Source organism: Anabrus simplex, chromosome 2 (genome assembly GCF_040414725.1).
Source record: "Anabrus simplex isolate iqAnaSimp1 chromosome 2, ASM4041472v1, whole genome shotgun sequence".
In the NCBI taxonomy this organism is placed as follows: Eukaryota; Metazoa; Arthropoda; class Insecta; order Orthoptera; family Tettigoniidae; genus Anabrus; species Anabrus simplex.
In genome coordinates, this window is record NC_090266.1 from 662343147 (window position 1) to 662369913 (window position 26767).

Genomic DNA, 26767 nt, shown 5'->3' on the forward strand with positions numbered 1-26767 from the left:
CAGTTGTTCAGGGGATCAGTCCTTCTGGGCACTGCTGTGTCTAGCGCGGGCCTTGCCGGTTTCAGAGCCATGCGTCGAGTACCACTAGGGCCCGCCGCACAGCGCCACCTCCTTGGCGTACCCAGTCTCCGATCCCGGAGAATGAGGCCAAGTTCGCCTGGGTGAGGGCCTCCTGGATGGGGGTGGGTGATGACGCCGGGCCTCCTTCCTCTATGCCCTCGCCATGGCCCGGTACACCGGGCAACTGTGATGAGAGGCCCGCGCAGTTGGCGCACACCGGCGCCTCTTTAAGTGCCGTGCTGGCCGTGTAGTGCTGTTCACCCCTACAACGGTTGCACCTCACTAAGAGCCCATACCTCTCCTGCCGGTGGCCCCACCTCAAACTGCGGAAACACTGCAAGAGCTGCTGAGGGGGACGTTTCGGTCTCACTTGATTGCCGCTACCCGCTGAGGTCCTCTCCTGATTGGCTACTCTGTCGACTGCTGCCCTGGGAGCAGTCCTGGGTTGCACCTGGGTTGCCCTTTCCTGGTGGGCTGGCGTCGTCTTCTTTCCCCTGGTTCGGGGCCGGCGTCTTCTCCCCGGGGCTGGGGGTCTCTTCGCGGAAGGGGAAGAGGCCTCGTCCTGATGGCTCTCTTCCCGGCCTGGTGACCCAGGGTTTGCTGATGTTCCCGCCGTGGAGATGGCGTCTCCCTCATCCTGGCTGGCGGTGGTGGCGTCGGTCGGTGCTGGCACCTGACTGCGTTACCTGTCCTGTGGGGCGCACATCGATGCCTGCACCTCGACAGACACGCTGACAGGCCGGGCCTGGATAGCTGCCTCCGATCGCCAGGGGGCGTCCTCCTCCACTGTTGTGCTGCCATCCTCCGTCTGGGGCGCCTTCTTGGATTGCGCCCGGTAACAGGCCCTTCCTGATAGGGCTTGTTTTGCGTCCACCTAGCAGAGGTGGTCCTTGGAAGAGTAGTCCGCTTCCACTTCGCGGCACTGTGCCGCTCGGCCTAGGTCGCACAATTGCGGTGCCAGGGGGCAGCATGTTCCATCTCCGTGGTGGCGTCGCTGGTCTCGGGCGTGGACGGGAGGATTAAGTCTTATTCCTCGCCCGTCGGTCCTTGCTGGTCGTCTGGGTGGCAGCTGAGCTGGTCTCCGTCTCGGCCCTCCTCCTGAGGGCGCCGGCGTTCGTCCCTGGTACGCCGTCCTTCCCTGGTAGTCGGACGACCTGGAAAAGAGTAGAGAGCTCGGTCTCCTCGTCGCGCATCCGCTCCCTGTAGTGATGCCTGATGATAAGGCCTCCTGGGGGAAAGCAAAGCTCTCCACAGCCATGGTTGTCGGGAGCTTCAGGCCCCGTGGTGAGGGCGTCGCACTCTGTCCAGGACAAGGCCCTGTTCAGAATGTACAGGGCGCCCCGGCGTGAAGTAGACGAGCAGCGCCTCGTACTCCGGCTCCATGTAGCCCGTGGAGAAGAAGAAGAAGCTGTTGGGGGGGAGGTCATACCCATCCTTGTACGGCTCCCTCTGCGGCTCCGACGATGGTGACGATGTCTTCGGTTCCGTGCTGTCTTCCGGCACTTGTGGCATTCGCCAGAAGCGGCCTCGACTGTAAACGACTCCAGGCACCAACGCCATGCTATAGGGAACTTCCCTGTTGTTCGCCGTGGTCATCCTGAAATAAAACTCCTGAAAAAATATGTGAGCACTGAGAAGTGCTTCAGCTGAGACAAAAACACTTTCGAATATGTACCAACAAGTACAGCTGCCTGACTAGTACTGGGAAAGTACAGATCGCCCGGCGTGGAGAGATGAGTTAGGGGGAAGCACATACGTCCTCTCGCTGTAACTGCCAAGCTCGTCCTCGATTTGTGTCCTTTTTTTCTGTCGTTTCACGGGGGGGCCGAAGCCTGCTCCCTTCGCGTGGCAATCGACTCAAACAAATCCGCAGTCTTATTCCGACCCGCACGAAACCTCCTGACCCATCTTGCAAACGTCCTATACGGTAATGCATTGCCGCCACAGGCTTCTCGTAATCCTTCATAACATTCTGATGCATTTTCGCCACGGGCAAGCTCGATTGTAATCCACGAACTCTGATGACCTTTTGAAAACACGCTTTAGAGCGGTGATATCGACTCTCTTCACTTCAACGCCACACAGCAAAAACATTTCCAACTGGATGCACGCCAAATGCACACGACACGTCGACAACAGCGCCACTTGACCGCTCCCATATCCAATTTTCCCATGCTTCTGCGAGTGTCTGGACTACGTTACCACTCATTTCTTTCCATCCCCCTTATGTTTATAGCTCTATGGAACGTGTCACATGCATTTATAGTTATTTCCGAAGTAATTGTGTTTGAAGTCGAAATCTCGGTAGGAAATAATGCATCAGATGCTACGAAATTTGTAACCGAATAATCGTCGAAATCCACAAGATTTTGATCGACTGCTAATCAATTCAGCACAAACATCTTCAAATTCTACAGGATGGAAGATTGTGAAACCGGACGTACACTGTAACCTCTCTCCGGTTGCAGTATGTTACTTGAATTCAGAGCACTTCTCAGTGGTCAGTGTTCCCACTTATTGGAGGTACGTTCCGAGCGCAACTAATGTCTTTACAACGAAATGGTCTAAACCCAAATAATGTGTTTGCTAAAAGGAGGTTCGAGTGCAACTGATTACCTGTTAATTCTTTTGAGCACAACGGATCTGTACGGACCAAATTCCCGCACTCCGTGCTTGTCACAATATCAAAGTGAATCATCGCCGATCGCTGTTTTCCTGTCTGTAATATGGCCAACAGGGAGCTATTGAGTGTTAATCTGAAATTCACTGAACAATATCCATCGGCAATACCTATAGATATGTAGTGGATAAAGAAATGGAGCGACGAATTCGCAAAATCAAGTAAGTCTCATTTGAAACTAAAGAATATCACAGACCTTTTGAAGTGAATTCAATTCTGTAAACTACTGGCTATACAGTACTGTACGTTTTAATATTTTATCAAACATACAGTATTGTTATGACCAGTAGGCCTGCAGAAATGTACCCCTTTATTCTTCTTTACGTCATTAAACATCAAAATAATTATTTAATGTATGTAACTCTATTGTTATTAAAGCCACAGTGTTATGTGACATTTCGTATTCAGTTAGTGAAAAACTATTTTAAATTCTTTTCCGTGTTATAAGAAAGGTTATTTGTTCCTCGGATTATCCAACCTTCTTGTGTATACCAACCATATCCCAGTCCCGTAAGTGATGGATGTGTGAGTGACTACTGTATATAATTTTAGATCAATGCTTCTCTCAAGTATTTGTCTAGCATTTGATGTTAGTGTTGTTTGTTTAGTGTTGCATGTGATGTTCTTGATGTTATAATGTAGTTAGTTTCATAATCTGGACTAGGATACTTGTCACAAGTAAATTTCAAACTTTTTATACTTCCGGAAAGGGCACACCTATTGATAAAACTTTCCACATATAAACCTTTATTTAAATTCATTCACAACGAAGGCTGAAGTAGTATACAACTCAGGTTCAAATCAAATGACAAATAAAATTAATGGAAATAATCTTTTAGTATACTCTTGTTCCTGTAATGAAGTTACTTGTACGTAGAAAATTTATCTCAAAAATTTAATTTAATTCATGTTGCACATACTGGCATTTAAGGGTTTTGGCTGCCAGTCAGATGGCCGGCACACGTTGGATTGTTACATGGTGAGCTTGAATATTTCCTCACTATATTACTTGGTCTTCAGACAGCTCAATTGAACCCACAAACACCCAGTACAGGATTAAAATCACTGGATAAGACGGGAATCATAGCACACATCGAACCCACGACCTCATATCCCTGAGGATAAAATTTTTAATCAAAACTTGAGTTAAATAATTTTTTCATATTGGAAAATAATGATGAATTAGAGGCAAATATAATAATTATTTTAACACTACACAAATGTTCAACCTGCACATTATTGGAACGTGGGTGATAACACTTACTTTTCCTTCATTACCTTGCCTTAATGAGAGGTTAATTTCAATTCCAATTACACAACATTTTAACTATTAAATTATACATATTGCTTAAGCCCTACGGTTTTAAGGGTAACACTTCATAAAAAATTTAAAATCAGTTTGGATTCTTTCAAATAGTCTAATACACACTAATTATACAATTTAAACAATTAAAAGTCATAAATTTAATATTCCACTTTACTACACGAAATTGTTTGAAACCATTTGAATCTTGACAGAGGCAAATACACATCAGCGCTTCACTACCAACTGCTGCAGTTCCTTGGGGATTACTGGAAAAATAACCACTTTTAGCAGGCAGAGCGAAGCTGTAACAAATGTATGATACAGCTTTGAGCTGTCTAGCGGAAAATATGAAGCCAGAATCTGCAGTTCCTTTGCAATTACTGGAATAATAACTAGTTTTAGCAGAAAGATAAACAATTTAACAAACGTGTGATACAGGTTTGAGCTGACCTGGAGAAAACATGAAGCCAGAAGCTGCAGTTCTTTGGCAATTATTGAAACATCAACCAACTGTAACAGAGAGGGAGAGAGCAAAACCTTAAAAACATGTGGTACAGGTTTGAAATATGAAGCCGTAAATAAATATGTAGGCCTATGGATAGAGTCAGGAAGGGCTTTATCAAGAAGTATTATTTTGGCATGCCATGTGAAGAATTCTCGAGATATCTGTTGGAGACATCTTAATTTAACTCAATTTTTATTTGAGCGAGGAACAGTGAAGCTTATAGGGACCTGTTTCCGTTACAAGTCCAAAGAAATCAATTAAGCTAAGCATTTAAATGATAGATGATTCAGACACGCATGGTAGAACTAACCCTCGGAAAGATATACTCACTCCATTCATTTTACAGACGTTGAAACCCGAAGGAGGTTCGACCATGTTGCTGGGCACACTGCAGGTGCAATACATTTTACCTATAGATATTTTCCTCAAGAACGAAATTTGATTATAATAATAATGTTATTGGCTTTACGTCCCACTAACTAGTTTTACGGTTTTCTGAGACGCCGTGGTGCCGGAATTTAGTACCGCAGGGGTTCTTTTACGTGCCAGTAAATCTACCGTCACAAGGCTGATGTATGTGAGCACCTTCAAATACCACCGGACTGAGTCAGGATCAAACTGCCAAGTTGGGGTCAGAAGGCCACGCCTCCACCGTCTGAGATATTCAGCCCAGCATGAAATTTCAATTTTCGTTTCTAATAACTCGCTCGCCACTCAAGAGGTGATTACAACTTAAAGGCGGAACGAGCACCCTATCCATGAAATTAACCAGTAAGTTAATCTCTCTATGGCAGTCAAATTAACCTCTCGTCATTTCGTCAAATTCTCATTAATTCAGCAATGTATTCTCGAAACTCCTTGAAAGATTTTATAAACAGGAAAAGGTAGAGGCTCAGTACACTGACGGTAACTTGGTCGACGAGTGATGACTTACCCAATCCATTATTTATCTCTTTTCTTAGGAAAGTAATAACAGACAACTTGATGATTGTAATGAAATGTCTTAGAGGTGTTCTTACATGATTGCACAAATGGAAGTACCGGAATATTGGTTCAAGATAGATAGAAAATATTTTTAGAACTCTTGGATTTCACAAGGGAGATAAATGATTCATTAGGTACTTAGAGGACGCTCGTCGTCCACAAGATCCAGTAACTGATATCAGTTTTCTTCAAGTCATGCTGCACTAGGTTAGGAATTATAATTATCAATAGCCTTGTCATCCACCGCCGAAATAAGCCACTGTTTTAATTTTCATTGCTTCTCTTTACTTCACAACTATCAAACACGAACTTTGCACAGTTTCATAATTTTTTATTTCATGTAAAATAGTATAAAAACATACTCTTTCGATGAGGCACTTTGCATACAAGAATTTTCCAAAATACTCTATGTAGGGCCTTCTAAAGGTCTTTGTCGACATTTTTGGCACACTTAATTCATACGTTCATATGCGGGCTGTAATGGCCATTTGACGAGTATCCTAGTCCACCCCACCCCTACCCTTACAGTTTTAGTGAACAGTGCTTCTTCCTGATGCAGTGGACTGCTGGGATGGAACGGATGAACCAGTCGTGTTCCGTGGAAACACCCTCACTTCCAAGATCTCCTTCCGAGACTGTATAGAGGTTATCAAGGAGTTTGCATTCGTGTATTCTCCGTAAGTTCAACTTTCTACTTTTATTGTTTCATTGTTGATGTGCGGGAACAATCATGTCCTAATAACGTCTCTGTCAGGGAAAGCATAGTACATAATGCCTGTAATGTGGTTAAAATTCGTAAGACTCCATATATTGTTGTCATCATTACTAACATTGGAAAATAATATCTTAATCCAATTACATCAAACAGAAATTTGTTGAAGATCTTGGTACAAGCTTGGGAGAGATAAAGAAAACTGCTTTGAATTAGAGTAAAATATTTTATCAGAGGATAAATAAACCATTCGTGTATCATAGAACATCATAGCAGAGGAGAATTTCTTTCCCACAAGCTCTGCCGTAAGGTTTCCAATCATTTGTGCATAGTTCTTCCCCAATAAACACACAATTACACCTACGAGCAGTTGGTAAGTATAATTCCCCTCCTGACTTCGATATTCTCCACAATAGAATCGTGTGCTACATTTAGGAATAATCACAATGTTATTTGCTGAGAATCACACAACTCCGAGTAATTATCTGCTCAGTTTTTTGTTTGCAATTTGTTTTACATCGCGGCGACGCAGACAGAGCGTATGGCAACGAGGGATAGGAAAGGTTGAGGACCGGAAAGGATGTGACCATTGCCTTAATGAAGGGACAGCCCTGGTGTGAAAATGGGAAACCACGAAAAACCATCTTCAGAGCTGTCGACAGTGCAGTTCGAACTTTTTCTGTTCAGTAATTACAGTCGAAATGGTATTGAGCTTACTTCTAAGAAGGGCACTCAATTGTAAACAATTTCCGTCTAAATTCTCAAAATTAAGTGAAATTTCAAGAAGAGATTCCGATTCACATTGAAGTGCTTACTGTGAGCCCTCGTTTAGAATAAAACTCGGGTATATTGTACAATTCATAATAAATTTGTCTTTGACAAGTATTGAATGTTTACATAGATTTGTTGAATTATACTCATGTGTAAAGTGTCGTATTGTTAGTCTTCGGGAGACTGCGTAGTCCCGTTGGGCAATTTCTATACATCTTTAAAGTGACTCATTGGTGGTATCTTGATGTTGGTAGAAATTGTCAACTGAATGTCCCAGAAACACTGGTCTACAAAAAACATGTTTCGTCTGTCACAAGAATGAAACACACTATTTCTAGAAGATAATTCTCCCCTGAATTCAGATATAAATTCAGAAGGTCTGTGTCGGCCTCAGTTTTCATGTGATAATCGTTCTCATAAATGCTTACAACGGCCTATGTATTGTACATATCTGGCAAAATGACGCGTTCTCGCAACTAGCGTTCCACATGTAAACAGCAAATAAGTACAACATACGAGAAGGAAAAGTGAAGAAAAATACCTAAAAATTTCCTGCCAGTTATCCTGCGATACTTTGCATCAGAAACGTCTTCTCGTAAGGTCCAGTGGTAGTTGGAAAACATTGCTGTACCGTACTCCAATTGCCTTGATAACGCTTTTCCATCTAAGAAATGTCCTATTGGAACCGTTCCCCTGTTCGCCACTAACGGTGCCGAGGTTATCCGGGAAGGAGTACAAGTGATAGTTCATGAAATGTAGTTTAAGTGACATGTTACATCCGGTGGTATGATCTCAGTAGTTCATGTGCATTATCGCGATAGTTCTCTTCTCTGTTTTGTGGTTGCCTGAAAATGTCTTGCACACTCTTGTGAAAGACAGCGATGCTATTTTTGCAACATCACTCACCAAATCAAGAAAATGTTCATCAGCCATTATTTTCTAACTTTGCAGTTCCTTTATTTTTGCTTCACTGGTCCTTGGGGACTACCCTCGCAAATCAATGCATCCATGTGATGTTTTTTTTTCATAGCTCTCAGAAAGTTTCTGACTAGACCCAATTTGATGTGCAACGGAGGTAGATACACATTTTTCGGGTCAGCAAGAGGGAGGTTCAGCACATTCATCTGTTCAGGCAGTCGTTCATTCCGAGAAGACCACTTATTCCCTCAATAGTTGATTTTCTTGTCTCTGCTGTCCCACTCGTATCGAAAGCAACTGTGCTTTGTGTATGCGAGCTGCATGCCAAGCAGATTTGCAGTTATCTAGAGATTGCCACATACGTATAGGCTATGCCAGTTGTATGTATCGTATTCTAAGTGCGAGTAGCAGTTTAAAGTTCCCATATGTCTCCTTAAGCTTAACTACATGAGCAATCGGAACAGAAGGAAATTTTCTACCACTGTGGAGAAGTACTGCTTGCAAACTAACTTTGCTAGAATCTATTAACAAGCACAACAACATGGCCAAGGATCTCCATAACGGATTCGATATCATTAAAGAATGTCCATGTCACCTTCCTCGGAGAAATATTCTGAAAAAACAGAATGGCGGTCACGATAAACAATCACTTTGTTATCGCGAAAAAGAACATTCCGTCCCTTTAATTGCGAAGCTAAAAGCTCAGAATGTAGTTTCGACAAATTTATATGACGAAGAAGATCGTTGAGATCTCCATCAGACAAAATGTGTCTCATTTGATTCACAGGGGCCTTGAAATTTTGGGTTAGTATGCATATTTCTTTCTCTGTCTTTTGCGTTGTATTCATCTCCACTTACTGTCAGGAGGCACTGGTACTGGGTATTCTTCATTGTGATATACAGGCCTCTTAGCTGATCGTAAATTAGAATACTGCATAGTTTTCTTCGCTTTGGAGGTGTTTTCAGCTATTTCTGTCAGTCGGAAATAACAGTCTCTTGCGTGATCCGAGGGTTCCCACAAAATTATGAGAACAGCAAAGGACATGTGACGTCATCCTTTTAACCAGCTTATGAGGAATGTAACACGTGCCAAACAGCATATGTGTTGCGGGGTAATTTCTTGCCCAGTTCACCAACCTTACACCCGAAATAACGTTCGTAGTACTTTTTTACAAGAGGAAGAAGTTTTTCTTTTTGCGATTTCAGAATTAAATCTCAGTAGATATAACAAAAAGGATTTGGGCTATTTACAAGGGTACGAGGTATTTCTTCTTCTGAATTAACACAAAACACAAACCTTCACGATCCTAGAACAACAAGAAGTCACTTCCCACCTGTCAGAACTCTCAGTGCTAAGACGCAACTGGCAAATGAACACAACGCGATTCTACCTGTTCGAGCATGAGTCATCGGCAATGCTGCCGAACCACCTCCATTTTCTAGAGGAGGATTTCTGAACTGAGGTTGATGTATGGGAATCCCTTGTACATATTATGATTTTTTCAACAGTTGCTTCTTCTTCTTCTTCTTATTCTTGGGCCGATGACCTTCGATGTTAGGCCCCTTAAAACAACAAGCATCTTCTTCTTCTTCTTAATCTGTTTATCCTCCAGGGTCGGTTTTTTCCCTCGGACTCAGCGAGGGATCCCACCTTTACCGCCTCAAGGGCAGTGTCCTGGAGCTTCAGACTTCGTGTCGGGGGATACGACTGGGGAGAATGACCAGTACCTCGCCCAGGTGGCCTCACCTGCTATGCTGAACAGGGGCCTTGTGGAGGGATGGGAAGATTGGATGGGACAGGCGAGGAAGAGGGGAGGAAGCGGCCGTGGCCTTAAGTTAGGTACCATCCCGACATTTGCCTGGAGGAGAAGAGGGAAACCACGGAAAACCACTTCGAGGATGGCTGAGGTGGGAATCGAACCCACCTCTACTCAGTTGACCTCCCGAGGCTGAGTGGACCCCGTTCCAGCCCTCATACCAATTTTCAAATTTCGTGGCAGAGCCGGGAATCGAACCCGGACCTCCGGGGGTGGCAGCTAATCACGCTAACCACTACACCACAGAGGCGGACAGTTGCTTCTGCAAAACAATTAAAATTAAGCCACAGCAGAATAACCAATATGCAGCATTTTCAATGCGCCTCACAGGAATACTGAGCCCGACAGGCAAAATCTAATTTCAGTTTCGAATTCAACGCCCAAGATTTAGATAAGAAATCCAACAGGTTCTTTGTGACATAAATGTTGTTGACCAGACTAGATACTCGGTTTAATGGACACACCGGTAAACTGTACGGCTTCCGTTGTATACATCAGAAGCTATGCGGAAACAGCAGAGACCGTTAGAAATAGTCACTAGGACTACGCGCACAGGTGTCTGTTGACACTGCTTCCACCTTCACCACACATCTGCCCTTTACACTGTTTAGGAATGAGAAACAGTCCTGCCTTCACGATCGTCAAGACATGGGAGCAGCATCGTTCAAGTGAACGCATTTTTCTTTTGCAAGTGGCTTTACGTCGCACCGACACAGATAGGTCTTATGGCGACGATGGGATAGGAAAGGCCTAGGAGTTGGAAGGAGTGGCCGTGGCCTTAATTAAGGTACAGCCCCAGCATTTGCCTGGTGTAAAAATGGGAAACCACGGAAAACCATCTTCAGGGCTGCCGACAGTGGGATTTGAACCCACTATCTCCCGGATGCAAGCTCACAGCCGTGCGCCTGTAACCGCACGGCCAACTCGCCCGGTAGTGAACGCTTTTAGAACTGGACGTTCTCAGTATGTTCCTCATTCTTTAGACTAACTGGTGCGACCATCCCTCATCAGATAACCTGCGACTCATTGAATATTTAATTTTCCGAATGACCTATTGAACTCCGTCATGTCAACAATTTGAATGTTTTCAAACACATTAAGTTAATTGTCTGGCTGTCCTAATACGGCGATGTGGCATCATTAATGACTTCAAACTACTGATAAACCAACCTCCCTGTTTCATTCACGGGGTATGTTTATCTGCCATTTTAGGTCATGAGTCATTACATTGTTTGGTAGACCATGTACCAGTATATCGGGATCAATGATAATAACTAACATTTTGAACATTTCTCCAGTAGGAAAACAAACCTATCCAGTAAAATTAGAAGCCGACCACACCTGCCTTATGGAGTTCTATTTTGTATAAACTGCGATGTGTAGGCTAATGAGTTACATTATTAATGAGTAGTAATAGCTGCAACTTATCATCGTTGCATGATTAATGTAACCGGAAAACTTCATATTTTGAGCATTATATTCACTGTTTGCTGATAAATTAGGACCACAACTTTAAATAAATTACTACTTTCTTATTAGTTCATTTGTAACATAACGCAAATTTCAACTTGCGCGGTGAAGTTTACTGCCCTTCTTCGTCTAACAAAACTTTCTGTAACTCGTAAGTACGAGTTCATATTTTTCTTTAATTTTGTTTCTTTTATTTTGATAACCGAAATCTGTCCGGACATTAAAATAGCTGACTAATGGAGTACACGCCGAGAACCCTTCCATCCTAACAAATAGCATAACCTCCACGTTATATAGAAGTGAAAGGAGGGAGCTTAAGTTGATATTGAAATTACACCCAAACAAAAACTGAAAGATATTCAACATTCATACAGCACACGCACGCACACAGGTTTCATGCTAGGTTTGTTTATTAGACCAGTATACCACAAATACGTAGTGGTGTCATCAATAAGTAACGCGCCTTACAAAACATACATACATGTAACTGTACTTGGAGCATGATTTTCGGTCTTAATGTGCAACAACAGTCCTCCCATCTATATCACGGACTTGATTTCTATCCAGTTTTATACTTCTTTCCATCACATCATTAAATATTTTGTTTCAGGGCATCTGGACGTGTAACCTGCGTGCTTTAAAGCCCATTTTGTTTCATATCTGTTCCTAAACTATCACCTTTTGCTCACCCTTTAACATAATCTATGGCCAAATACCTGCATAACATCAAATAGCTACCTCCTTTAGTTCATCAACAGGAATACAAAGAGCAACAAATCCCATTTACAAATTTAAATTTCTACGGAAGGTGTTTTATATTATTTATAATTCTCTCTGTGCACGTTAATGACACTCGTACCTTCAACAGAGACTTACGAATGTATTAAAAAATATGTTGTGTAAAAATTGGCTCTCAAAAAAGAAAATATCGTCCCCCAAAAATTTGGAGGTGGATATTGCCTTACCATTTATAGTTTAGAGGGAAGTGTACTGTTTGCAAGTCCTCCATGTAGCTTTTGACCACTTAAAGAAGTGAACTGAGTTTGATTGGTTACGATTCCTGAGAAAAGTGTAGTTAATTATTAAGTAACTATATATCACTCACAGAAATATAATGTTAGTTGACAGCAGTGGAGCTGTCATATTTAAATAGCCATTTGAAATACACGTTTGTTACATGAGCATACATATATTATGTAGTTTTTCGATTCAGGAAAACTTACTCTAATCAAAGAAGTAAAAAAACCTTTTTTTCTACAATTTACTTTATACCGTACCGACACAGACAGATTTTATGGTGACGATGGGTTAGGAAAGAGCTAGGACTTGGTGGGAAGCGACCGTGGCATTAATTGAGGCACAGCCCCAGCATTTTCCTGGTATAAAATGGGAAACTACGGGCTGTCAAAAATAGGGCTCAAACTCACCATCTCCCTAACGCAAGCTCCACTGCTAGATGACACAAACCACGTAGCCATTCGCTTGGTTATATGGATTTTTGATTACTATTCACATTCAGGACTCCTTAAACATTTAACCATTACCGTCTTTGTGTCTCTTTTATCCTCCATTCGCACAGCTTCATATTTCATAGCATTTTCTTAATCTATACATTTAACACTGGGCTGATCTTTGTTACATTGATTTTGAGAGAGCGACTGAACCGATGTGCATCGTAAAGCATTCTGGCAAAAGCTCTTGGCCTGCAGAGTGTCTTTAAAAGCATTTAAATTTCTCGCCGTATATTTCTAAATTATTAAAGAACTATGTAGCATTCTCATTGGTCAATGCCCTCGCCAGTACTTCTAGGCCGCCTTAACCGTGAGAGCGCTGAGCAGATGGCACGATAGGGGAGGTGGAAGGGGGTAGGTACGCATGCGCAGTCAGACGTCTTACTGGTCAGCTGTACTTCATGGACAGGAATAGTAACCGTTTTGCTCCCCACCTGAATAGTGCACATTACATTCAAAATTCCTCTAAATTTAAATGAGAGTTTGGTGTCTGGATTATAATTAAATTCCAAAGCAGCTGGCGATATTCGATATACACGGCTCAATATGGGATAAAGCCCTAATGGCAAATAGTCATTCATTAATGTGTGTGAATTTTCTTCTAAAATATGTCATACGTAACAACTTTCCATTCCTTCTGGGGCGAATATTATTGTTCTTGGGGTGAGATTTCATAAATGGGTTGCCTGTTTTGCCACATGCTTATCTCAAAACAATTCTTTACTTATAATTGTATTAAATATTTTCCTTTTTGACCCTTCTTCAAAACACTCCACTTACATCAAAATATGCGCACAAAACCACATAAACATTGAATTCGCTGATTTTTGCAAGAAATCGGTTAACGGCGACTATCGCTCTATAGATGGTAACGGATCAAATGTTATTGAACTACCAGCCAGAATTTCAGCACATGCTGATATCGTGATTGGAAATTATAGCAAAACGTTCACTTCTGCGAGATATGACATCATTTTCTCGAAGATGCCATTCTTAATTAATTTGAAAAACATCGGGCGTATACCCCGTAGCTCAAAACCACACACAAGCGTCAACAGATTAATACTGACCATGGCATCTAGCTAATTCGTTTTCCAGCATAATTCTAAAATGTTTTGAATTAATCGTTTACCTCCATATATTCTTATCCTAAAAATTGGAGCCACAGTTATGCTCCTCAGAAATAGTAACGCTCCTCAAAGGCTCCTCAACGGAACTAGATTAGGGTCTAATTCTAAGAAGAATGTACGAAAATGGTTTATATGGGGACTTCCTGGAAACAACTTGGCGAACGAAATGGAATTCGATGGGGAGCTATCACTATTAAAGGGGCTTATGGAAGAAAGAAAGTAGAACTGGCTGAGTCAGCAAAGAGGATGCATCTGTATGTGCTTGAGTAAGTGATATTCGGGTAAGGGGAGATAACGAGGAAGAGATAGGAGATTATAAAGTGTACTTGACGGGTGTTAAAAAGGGAAGGGCAGAGTATGGGGTAGGGCTGTTCTTCAGGAATACTATTGCAAGGAACATAGTTTCTGTTAGGCACGCAAATGAGCGAATGATGTGGGTAGATTTGGCAGTTGGAGGAATTAGAACAAGAAGTGTCTCAGTGTATTCCCCATGTGCGGGTTCAGATGAGGATGAAATTGACAGGTTTTATGAAGCATTGAGTGACATCGTAGTCAGGGTCAACAGCAAGGATAGGATAGTGCTAATGGGCGATTTCAATGCGAGAGTTGGAAACAAAACTGAAGGTTACGAAAGGGTGATTGGCAAATGTGGGGAGGATATTGAAACTAATCGGAATGGGAAGCGTTTGCTGGACTTCTGTGCTATTATGGGTTTAGCTGTTAAGAATACATTCTTCAAGCATAAGGCTATTCACTGCCACACATGGGAGAGTAGGGGTACCAGAACCATAATAGACTATATCATAACCGACTTCAGATTCAGGAAATCTGTTAGGATTGTATGGGTTTTTCGGGAACTTTTCGATGATACAGACCACTATCTGATCTGTAGTGAACTATGTATCTCTAGGCCTAGGATAGAGAAAGTGAAATCTGTCTGCAAACGAATAAGGTAGAAAATCTCCAGGACGAGGAATATAGACAGAAATACACGGATTATGATTAGTGAGAAGTTCCGAACAGTGGACAGTAAGCAGGTTCAGGATACAGAAAGAGAATGGGTGGCATACAGGGATGCTGTAGTAGAAACAGCAAGGGTACACCTAGGAATAACTGTGTATAAAGATGGGAAAAAGCAAACATCTTGGTGGAATGATGAAGTAAGAGCAGCTTGAAAACGTAAAAAGAAGGTTTATTAGAAATGGTTCCAAATAAGGACTGGCAGAAAGGGAATTGAACAAAGATGGAAGAAATACAGCGAAACAAATAGTTGCTGAATCCAAAAAGAAGTCATAGGAATATTTTGGTAATCGCCTGGAAGGGCTAGGTCAAGCGGCAGGGGAAACTTCCTGGACAGTATAAAGAACCTTAGGAAGGGAGGGTAAAAGTGAAATGAACAGTGTTTTGTTTCATTCAGGTGAACTCGTAATAGATCGCAGGGAATCACTGGACAGGTGGAGGGAACGTTTTGAAAATCTCCTCAACGTAAAAGGAAATCTTCCTGACGGTGTCGCGAACAACCGAGCTCATGGGGAGGAGGAAAATGATATTGGTGAAATTACGCTTGGGGAAAGGAAAGGATGGTAAATAAACTCCATTGTCATTAAGCAGCAGGAATAGATGAAATTAGACCTGAAATGGTGAAGTATATTGGGAAGGCAGGGATGAAATGGCTTCACAGAGTAGTAAGATTAGCATGGAGTGTTGGTAAGGTACCTTCAGATTGGACAAAAGCAGTAATTGCACGTATATATGAGCAAGGGAACAGGAAGGATTGCAACAACTATCGAAGTATCTCATTGATTAGTTGTTGTGTTGTTTGAGTCATCATTCCATAGACTGGTTTGATGCAGATCTCCATGCCACCCTATCCTGTGCTAAACTTTTCATTTCTACGAAACTATTGCATCCTACGTCTGCTCTAATCTGCTTGTCATATTCATACCTTGGGCTACCCCTACCGTTCTTACCCCCTACACTTCCTTCAAAAACCAACTGAACAAGTCCTGGGTGTCTTAAGATGTGTCCTATCATTCTAACACTTCTTCTCGTCAAATTTAGCCAAATTGATCTCCTCTCACCAATTCGATTCAGTATCTCTTCATTCGTGATTCGATCTATCCATCTCACCTTCAGCACCACACCACATTTCAAAAGCTTATATTCTCTTTCTTTCTGAGCCAGTTATTGTCCATGTTTCACTTCCATAGAATGCCACGCTCCACACGAACGTCTTCAAAAACATCTTTCTAATTCCGATATCAATGTTTGAAGTGAGCAAATTTCTTTTCTTAAGAAAGCTCTTCCTTGCTTGTGCTAGTCTGCATTTTATGTCCTCCTTACTTCTGCCATCCTTAGTTATTTTACTACCCAAGTAACAATATTCATCTACTTCCTTTAAGACTTCATTTCCTAATTTAATATTTCCCGCATCACCTGCCTTCGTTCGACTGCACTCCATTACTTTTGTTTTGGACTTATTTATTTTCATCTTGTACTCCTTACCCAAGACTTCATCCATACCATTCAGCAACTTCTCGAGATCTTCTGCAGTCTCAGATAAAATAACAATATCATCGGCAAATCTCAAGGTTTTGATTTCTTCTCCTTGGACTGTGATTCCCTTTCCAAATTTATCTTTGATTTCCCTTACTGCCTGTTCTATGTAAACATTGAAAAGGAGAGGGGACAAACTCCAGCCTTGCCTCACTCCTTTCTGGATTGCTGCTTCTTTTTCAAAGCCCTCGATTCTTATCACTGCAGACTGATTTTTATACACATTGTAGATAATTCTTCGTTCTCGGTATCTGATCCCCATCATTTTCAGAATCATAAATAGCTTGGTCCAATCAACATTATCGAATGCCTTTTCTAGATCTACGAATGCCATGTACGTGGGCTTGTCCTTCTTGATTCGATCCTCTAAGATCAGACGTAAAGTCAGGATTGCTTCACGTGTTCCTACATTTCTTCTGAAGCCAAATTGATCTTCTTCCAACTCGGCTTCATCTTGTTTTTCCATTCTTCTGTAAATAATACGTGTTAAAATTTTGCTGGCATGAGATACTAAACTAATGGTGCGGTAGTTTTCACACCTGTCAGCACCGGCTTTCTTGGGAATAGGTATAACAACATTCTTCTGAAAATCGGATGGGACTTCTCCTGTCTCATACATCTTGCACACTAAATGAAATAACCTTGCCATGCTGGTTTCTCCTAAGGCAGTCAGTAATTCAGAGGGAATGTCATCAATTCCAGGTGCCTTGTTCCTATTTAGGTCACTCACAGCTCTGTCAAACTCTGACCTCAAAATTGGGTCTCCCATTTCATCAGCATCAACAGCCTCTTCATGTTCCAGAACCAAATTATCTACATCTTTACCTTGATACAACTGTTGGATATGCTCCTGCCATCTTTCTGCTTTGTCTTCTTTCCCTAGAAGTGGCTTTCCATCTGAGCTCTTAATATTCATACATCTAGATTTCCTTTCTCCAAAGGTTTCCTTGAGTTTCCTGTATGCAGCATCTACCTTTCCCAGGACCATACAGCCTTCGACATCCTTGCACTTCTCTTTCAGCCATTCTTCCTTAGCTATCTTGCACTTTCTATCTACTTGATTCTTTAATCGCCTGTATTCTTTTCTGCCCTCTTCATTTCTAGCATTCTTGTATTTTCGTCGTTCATCAATCAGGTCTAGTATCTCCTGAGTTATCCACTGATTCTTAGTTGATCTTTTCTTCCTTCCTAACATTTCTTCAGCAGCCCTACTGACTTCATTTTTCATGACTCTCCACTCTTCCTCTATAGTGTTTCCTTCAGCCTTTTCATTTAGTCCTTGTGCAAAATGTTCCTTGAAACAATCCCTCACACTCTTTTCTTTCAACTTGTCTAGATCCCATCTTTTTGCATTCTTTCCTTTCTTCAATTTCTTCAACTTCAGATGGCATTTCATTACCAACAAGTTGTGGTCAGAGTCCACGTCTGCTCCTGGGAAAGTTTTGCAATCCAACACCTGGTTTCTGAATCTCTGCCTAATCATAATGAAGTCTATTTGATACCTTCCAGTGTCTCCAGGTCTTGTCCACGTATACAGCCGTCGTTTGTGGTGTTTGAACCAAGTATTGGCAAGGACTAAATTATGATCAGTGCAGAATTCAACCAGCCGACTTCCTCTTTCGTTCCTTTGTCCCAATCCAAATTCTCCTACTGTACTACCTTCTCTTCCTTGGCCTACCACTGCATTCCAGTCTCCCATCACAATTAGATTCTCGTCACCTTTTACATATTGTATTAAATCTTCTATCTCCTCATATATTCTTTCGATTTCTTCATCATCCGCTGAACTAGTAGGCATATAGACCTGCACTATTGTGGTGGGCATTGGTTTGGTGTCTATCTTGACGACAATAATTCTTTCACTATGCTGGTCGTAGTAGCTTACCCGCTGCCCTATTTTCTTATTCATTATTAAACCAACTCCTGCATTTCCTCTGTTTGATTTTGTGTTGATAATTCGGTAGTCGCCTGACTAAAAATCTTGTTCTTCCTGCCAACGTACTTCACTTATGCCAACTACATCTAACTTTAGCCTATCCATCTCCCTTTTCAGATTCTCTAACCTACCACAACGATTCAAACTTCTAACATTCCACGCTTCGACTCGCAGAATGTCAGTATCCATCTTCCTGATGATCGCCCCCTCTCGTGTAGTCCCCACCCGGAGATCCGAATGGGGGACTAGTTTACCTCCGGAATATTTTACCCGGGAGGAAGCCATCATCAGTACATCATTCATACAGAGAGAGCTGCATGTCCTCGGGAGTTAGTTACGGCTGTAGTTTCCCGTTGCTTTCAGCCGTGTAGCAGTATCAACATAGCTAAGCCATGTTGAGTATTATTACAAGGCCGTATCAGTCAATCATCTAGACTGCCGCCCTTGCAACTACCGAAAGGCTGCTACCCCCCTTTCGATGAACCATTCGTTAATCTGGTTTCTCAACAGATACCCATCCGATATGGTTGCACCTGCGGCTCGGCTATCTGCATCATTGGGACACGCAAGCCTCCCCACCACGGCTAGGTCACATGGTTCGCAGAGGAGGCATATACCAGGCAAAGTATTCACTGGCATCTTGGAAGGGAGGGTGCCATCAGCGGTTGAGAGGAAGTTGGATGAAAACCAGTGCGGTTTCAGACCACAGAGGGGCTGTCTGGATCAGATTTTCCGTATGCGCCAGTTAATTGAAAACACAGGCGAGTTGGCTGTGCGGTTAGAGGCGCGCGGCTGTGAGTTTGCATCCGGGAGATAGTGGGTTCGAATCCCACTGTCGGCAGCCCTGAAGATGTTTTTCGTGGATTCCCATTTTCACACCTGGCTAATGCTGGCGCTGTACATTAATTAAGGCCACGGCCGCTTCCTTCCCACCCCAAGGCCTTTCTTACTCATTTGTCGCCATAAGACCTATCTGTGTCGGTGCGACGTAAAACAAATTATAAAAAAGGTAGCTGCAAATGTTTCGTAGATCTAGAGAAAGCATATGACTGAGTAAAGCAAAGCAAAGCGAAGTCACCTCCGTACAGGCCATGAAGGCCCTTGGAGGAGTGGAAGGTAAAGGATTCCACCATTGTCAACGTCGGCACGTGATGGGGTAGAGTGGTTAGCTCTACGCCCAGCCGCCTTTGCCCCCAGGAATTAACCTGGTACTCATTTTTGGTGTAGGCTGAGTGAACGTCAGGGCCATATGCACCTCCGGAAGTGGAAATCTCGTTTCTTAAATTTTACGACGTCCTTCCGGGTGAACCGAGCACGCCTTTACCGCCTCGGCCAGGCAGCCTCTCATATGACTGAGTACCGAGGGAAAAGATGTTCACCATACTGGGGGACTATGGGATTAAGAGTAGATTACTAAAATCAATCAAAGGCATTTATGTTGGCAATTGAACTGCAGTGAGAATTGATAGTAGAATGAGTTCTTGGTTCAGGGTAATTACAGGGGTTAGACAAGGCTGTAATCTTTCACCTTTGCTGTTCATAGTTTACATGGATCATCTGCTGAAAGGTATAAAGTGGCAAGGAGGGATTCAGTTAGGTGGAAATATAGTAAGCAGTCTGGCCTATGCTGACGACTTGGTCTTAATGGAAGATTGTGCCGAAAGCCTACAGTTCGCACCCGCGACCCCACAGCTGTGGGAAAAGCGGTAGAAAAAGAAGAAGACGTAATTCCAAAAAGTAATGGTTTAAGAAATGCACCGAGCAAGTGGCTGCATGGTTTGGGTCACGTAGCTATCAGCTTGCATTCAGGAGATGGTTAGTTTGAACCCCACTGTCGCCATCTCTGAAGGTAGCTTTCCGTGGTTTCACATTTTCACACGAAACAAACGCTGGGGCTGTATATTTTTGGCCACGGTCGCTTCCTTCCCACTTCTAGCCATTTCCTCTCCCATCGTCGCCGAAGAACTATCTTTGTCGGTGCGACGTAAAGCAAATTAAAAAAAATATATATAGTGCAAGGAATGTCGTGTATAAGAAAATCCTTGAATGAATATTTACCCCATTGACCGTTATGGCTTGTCGAGTTTCAGCTGGTAGTATTCTTAAAACTAACATAATTTCTACCATCGATTCCAATTGGAACATGATTAATGTGACTTGCAGGGATACCATAATTTCTAACGATGCAAGACTTTCTTTTCGAAACATAGAGCGACTCCTTCAATACAACATTCCAGCTTCATTGCCTAATGCCGCCCACCCTCATCGGAGGGTCTGCCTTACAAGGGCTGCACCCGGATAGAAATAGCCACACGAAATTATTATTATTATTATTCGTAGGTCCAAAAATAGAAAGTTAACCAGTAAGCACGATTGTACAGGAGAAATCAAAATCCATTTTCAACAAGTTATATTAGATTTGAAATTTCGATCCACAGCAGCTAGTAATACCTAAATGAACAAAGAAATGTATTCATTTTAAGGTACTAATTCAAACACTACATGGCAACGTCTAAAATAAAGTGATAAGCTATACAAAATCATTCATGAATGCCTAATCTACTTTGGAGGGAGAATACCTTACACACTGTGAGTGGAAAGGAATTTTAAATTCAAATACAGAAAATAATTCGCGATATACCTTATCTGTCAGGTGCCTGGGTGTAGTGTGGCGCCAAAATTTACCATTATTGGGAAGGGTAACTTACAACTCTTTTCCATGTACGTTTCTCGGACGGCCGAGTGAATGGTTGACCGTACAGAAAATCATTGCCAACAGTGTGGGTCCCGATGCACATAACAATGCGCAGGTTGTAAATATCCGTCCACGAAAGGCTACCGTGTGAGGATACCAGAAGTTTCGCTTGTTGTGCTTCAACAAGACATGCGGCTAATAGCGTGCCAGAAAAATCCACCCAACCTGGATGACCAAGATGCTGAATATCTCTCTTTCCAGTGTGGGAGCGATCATCCATAACAGTTTTGATCTGCCCACGTACACCACATCCTCCAGTGGCACGCTCCTGAACGCAGGATCAACCGCAGAAAACTTCATGAAAGATACCTGCTGGTGTCAGAATGCAAAACTGTGGTCACATGTACATTTATCTGACTCCCATTTATCACATTCGGTTGATTATTACGCACCGAAACACTCATGCCAAAGGGCGTAGCAACTTTGTTAACCATTGCCAGGACACTTTTCCAAAGGGATTTGTGGTTGTCACCGGATTCGGATATGCAAGGAAGTTGCCGATTCGTAAGATGAGAAAATCTGCTGGTGAATGCTGCCTACTTTTAAGCATCCACTATGATTCAAATCAAATCAGTCATCATTGGTCTGCACTGACGACTGTGGCCCAGGTGGCTGCTTCCCTGGCAAATGCCTTTTCTTAAATGTTTTCTGAGAATTTCGAAATTCCTTTTGATAAACTATTCTGATTCCTCGCCCTATAAATGAATATTTGTGCCAATTTGTCCTCTTGAATTCCACCTATCGTATAAACGTCAATCGTTTTTATGGAGGTGACACTCCATAGTTGCGCATTCACACCAATAAGGCGTCAAGCTACACTGCCAGAACATCCCTGCGCTTTTATTAGCAGATGGACCAGGAAATAGAATCCGTGTCATTCTGTTTCAGGACATCCCAGTGAAAAAGCCCTGATGCTAGTCTTGTGTATTACTCTGTATTTGCACTCTAAAAAGACGTTTTGGATGTCACCGTCACTGGCCTTTGGAAATCACGTTGTGAGAAATGAGATACCCATTCCCTTTCTCTAACGCAGTTCACAATAATAGAAACTACCAGGTTTGCAGGGTGACAGTCCACAATGCTGGTGGGCCAATAGAACACAACTGGTAATGGCGACATGGCATTTCAAGAAGTAAAAACATTTTTAAAACCTTCTGTACGTGGCCAAATTAAATGCAAAAGGGAGTGTATATTTACAGCAGAATATACCTTTTACTAAATCTTTAATCGTCCAGCATTGTACACTACTTGAGCTATGTGGATTAATGATAACAAGTCAGCAAGTAACATAAAATATAATATATAACGTCACAAGACTCGGAGTCGGCCTCGTTCAGGCTCCTCAGTAACACTTAATTCGATGATGATCATGTTTTCAATATTTTCGAACATTCATGTGACTGTGACTGTGACACTTTTAACTGGTGAGTTACACTTTGTTCACACACTAGTTGTTAATTCATATCATTAATCCACATAGCTCAAGTAATACAGGGCATCTTGTATTAGCTGGCTTTTGATACTTCTTGGAGATGATGACCATGCACAAAGTTTTCAGTGAACTTCTCCCCATACACCATGGTAATTTGAAGAGAAGTTTCTGGCTTGTGAATTGATCAATTCATTGATTATTTTGATTCCTAGTTCGTGATGTAGTTGGCTATTTGTGAACGAATCAGGGGGCCTTGACTGTGTTGCGGAGAATTTTGATTTGAATGCACTAGAGTTTGTTTATATATATATTCGTAGACGCTCCACCCCATATAGGACAACATATGTGATCAGTGGTCTTAATAGTGACTTGTATACGAACAAACTTAACTCGCTTTTTATAAACGCTTGCTAGTCTAATATTGGGTAGAGTTTCGCTAGTTTAAAAAAGGGACGATTTAGTCTCAAGTTCATGTGAAACTTCCACGTTAGATGTCGATTCTCGTAATACTCGTTTCATTCTGGTGATAAATTAGAGAGATATCATCGATAGCTGGAAAATATGTATGCGTTCAAGGCCGAATTGACTTCTCAGGCGAGGCGATTGAGACGGGATCGCTGACAAGGTAGTCGTTGAGCCTGCCTTAGTACTTTGCCTTTATTAGTCTTGTAATTCGTGAAGGGGGGTCTTTGTATGTAGACGGGCGTTCGAAGTTGAAAATGTGACACTACTCAGAGATTCACTAATTGCAACTGCGACGTAGGCGATTGCAGTATCAACATTGTTCGGTTGATTTAGAGTCATGTTTGGCCGTAAGTTATTGCGTAATTTTTCCTGATATTTCTCCCAGTTAATAAGCCCTAAATGTATTTAAGAATGTGGAGTAAAGGAGAAAGAATTTGACTGTATGGTGGTTATTACAGAGCAGTGATCCGAATCAATTACAAGTATTGACTAAGTGTGGTGCGGTACGGAGACGTTCTTGACTAAGACGACATCAAATGTAGCTGGTAGTACGTTTGGTTCGTCTGGTACATTGCTGTTGTTACCGTGTTGTTCACAGGAGTTCAGTGGACGTTTGTTGTTATCTCTCGGCATCCCTATACTTCAAGCAGCAGAATAGGAAGCTGCTTTGGGAAGAGGAGTTGTGTATCTTCTTCTGTAAGCGATGCGACGGTCGCTTATAAAAGCATATGACGCGAGTTGCTGACAGTTATACTGTGCACTGTTTACTCTACATGCTTCTAATTTTTTGAGTTTAGGTAGTTATATCAAATTATGCTGCTTGATAGCAACCTTTTGTGTTGCGCTTGGATTGTGAAGGTCAGAACAAAACACATTATTACATAGTACCGTGAAGTTTTGATATTCAACCAAGTGGAGATAACTGATATATTATGCTGGAACATAAATTCTACTAAACTTTTGCGTTCTGTATGCCACCCGTCGACATTCCAATTTAGGAACGTGATATAAGGGAATTACATTTGATAGTTAATTGCCATTTTCAAAAAGACTGACAGTGCATTTGTGAACAGAAATATTATTGGGATTAATGGTTTAAATAGTGTGATTATGAGCTGTGTGAACGTTTTGGTATTGGTTGATAGTGCCGAATGCTATGAGTCACTATTGTTAACTTCTGGGCTAGTTGTACACTGAAAGCTTGACACCTAGGTTTTTACAGACCTTTGAAAAGGTATAGCTTCACCACAGAGCATCAGAGTAGGCAAATGTGTGATATTTAGGGGATTTTAAAGCCTAGGTTGTCCTATTATAATTGCTTGCACTTTTTCTTTTTTAACAAGTTGCTTTACGTCGCACCGACAGAGTTAGGTCTTACGGCGACGATGGAACAGGAAAGGGCTAGGAGTGGGAAGGAAGCTTTTTTTGCTAGGGGCTTTAGTGCCTACGTCGCGCCGACACAGATAAGTCTTATGGCGACGATGGGATAGGAAAGGCCTAGGAGTTGGAAGGAAGCGGCCGTGGCCTTAATTAAGGTACAGCCCCAGCATTTGCCTGGTGTGAAAATGGGAAACCACGGAAAACCATTTTCAGGGCTGCCGATAGTGGGATTCGAACCTACTATCTCCCGGATGCAAGCTCACAGCCGCGCGCCTCTACGCGCACGGCCAACTCGCCCGGTGGGGAAGGAAGCGACTGTGGCCTTAATTAAGGTACAGCCCCGGCATTTGCGTGGTGTGAAAATGAGAAACTACGGAAAAACCATCTTCAGGGCTGCCGACAGTGGGGTTCGAAACCACTATCTCCCGAATACTGGATACTGGCCGCACTTAAGTGACTGCAGCTATCAAGCTCGGTGCACTTTCTTCAGGTTAATTAATAGGCAGTTCCCTTCTGTATAGGAGCTAGTTTAATTTACATTTGGGCTCGTTTGGTAAATCGCACTGTCAATGCCAGAGACTTTAAAGTGTAAGTGTATTTGAAGATCGTAGGCATAAAGGTGATAGTTGAAGTAATTCAGTTGGGAAGAAATGTAATTGATATGCACTGGTGTAAAATGAAATCTCATCACAAAGAAAGAGTCGGAAGTCGTGTTTGTACATCTGAAAGATGATGCATATTCATATTTGCGCGCTAGTCGACGAAGAGTGGTGCTAGTGGCGCTACTATGACCTTGCAAAGCAATTTTGCTTTAAATACGCATTGTACACTTTGTGAGCATTAGGCATCGTTCGGTGCTGACGTAGGTGTGCGTCAAACATGCTTTTAAGGAGACGAAGAAGGCAGTATCAGTAGCTTAGTGAGTTTGAACGAGGCCGTGTAAACGGGCTACGACAAAGTGGATGTTCTTTCCGCGATATTGCAAACAGACTTAGGAGGGATGCATCCTCCGTGCACCGGTGTTGGTAACAATGGTCACGGGAAGGCAATGTCTGAAGAAAACCGGGGTCTGACCGTACATAGGCCAATACCGAAGGGAAGACCGCCGTATTCGCCGCATGACTGTGGTGGATTGTATTGTATCGACAGCAGCCCTTAGGGCTTCTGTTGGTACCAGAATGACACAGAAAACTGTAACAAGTCGATTACTTGAGGGGCAGTTCCGAGCCAGACATCCTCTATTATTCATACCACTAACTCCAAATCACTGACATCTGCGACCAATATTGTCAAACTAGAGCTCATTGGAGAGTGGAGTAGAGATAAGTTGCTTTCTCAGATGAGAGCCGTTTCTGTCTCGGTGCCAGGGGTGCCCCTACGTTGGTAATAAGTAGGCCAGATGAGCGCTTGACACCAAGCTGTCTTCGGCATCGACATGTGAGGAGCGATGTCCTTTGACAGCAGAAGTACTCTCGTCGTTATCCCAAGAACCTTGACAGTGGATTTGTAAGTCAGGTACTGGGTTGATATTAGGACAATTGTTAATTGCTCGCGACACTTGGAAGTGTCCTGCTTCTTACTCCCTATTTAATCTGTCTGTGTGAGAAAGAGATTAGTTCAAATCCCCATAGAACTGACCATGGCGGTATGTTAAAATGTTATTCAGCGTGAGCTCTAATCAGATACACATCACCTCTACATGAACCGTTATAAAATCAGAAAGAGACTGGACATCAACTCCTCGTGTACCAACACCAATGATCTGGCAAGACTAGACGCTGAGGACTGGTCGTGGGCCTGTATATATACTTCTGCCCAAAATGGCGGACTGACTCAATACAACAGTTTATTCATAAGGGTCACTCCGTTGGTAGGTGTCATAAAATTATTTCGAGTCGTGCAATATAGGCATGGTATCCTAAATGAATCTTGGAGACAGGCATGTGCAGGATCCCATTGATGGATTCGAAAGAAGTAATTTATTTATATTGGCGTGCGGTCGCAAGCAACAGCAAGCTTCCGCTATTCCCTCTAAACGTACGTTTTGTTCCCTTATCGGTTGACCTACTTCTATTATCCGCCTCAGAATGGTCACTTGACTTTATTAAAATGATAGTTATTACATATTAAGGTGCGAATCATCCTTCTTAAATTTGGTACTGGATAAATCGGTTTATTATTTCATTTAAGAGGCTGTAGTCTCGGAGGTATGTGAAATACCCATGTTTCCAAGTCATGTTGGCACAGCTGTTGTAAATCTCTTCAAGTTGACAAAGGACCATCCCACTGTTCACTTGTTCCTCGGTTTAAACATTTGAGTGACCATTCTGTCTCTTTTGGGAAGCCTCGTGCATTCTCTCTCTTAACCCCCATTATTGT

General features: G+C 42.4%; 1 protein-coding gene across 3 annotated transcripts in view; it reads left to right on the top strand.

The window, feature by feature from the left end:
* The window catches only part of LOC136864335 (inactive phospholipase C-like protein 2), a 786053-nt gene that overhangs the window by 608167 nt on the left and 151119 nt on the right, over positions 1 to 26767 (top strand). For all 3 annotated transcript variants that reach the window (XM_067141176.2, XM_067141177.2, XM_067141178.2), the window contains exon 9: positions 6095 to 6212. In XM_067141176.2, the coding sequence (XP_066997277.1) occupies positions 6095 to 6212 (118 nt within the window). The remainder of the gene's footprint in view (positions 1 to 6094; positions 6213 to 26767) is intronic.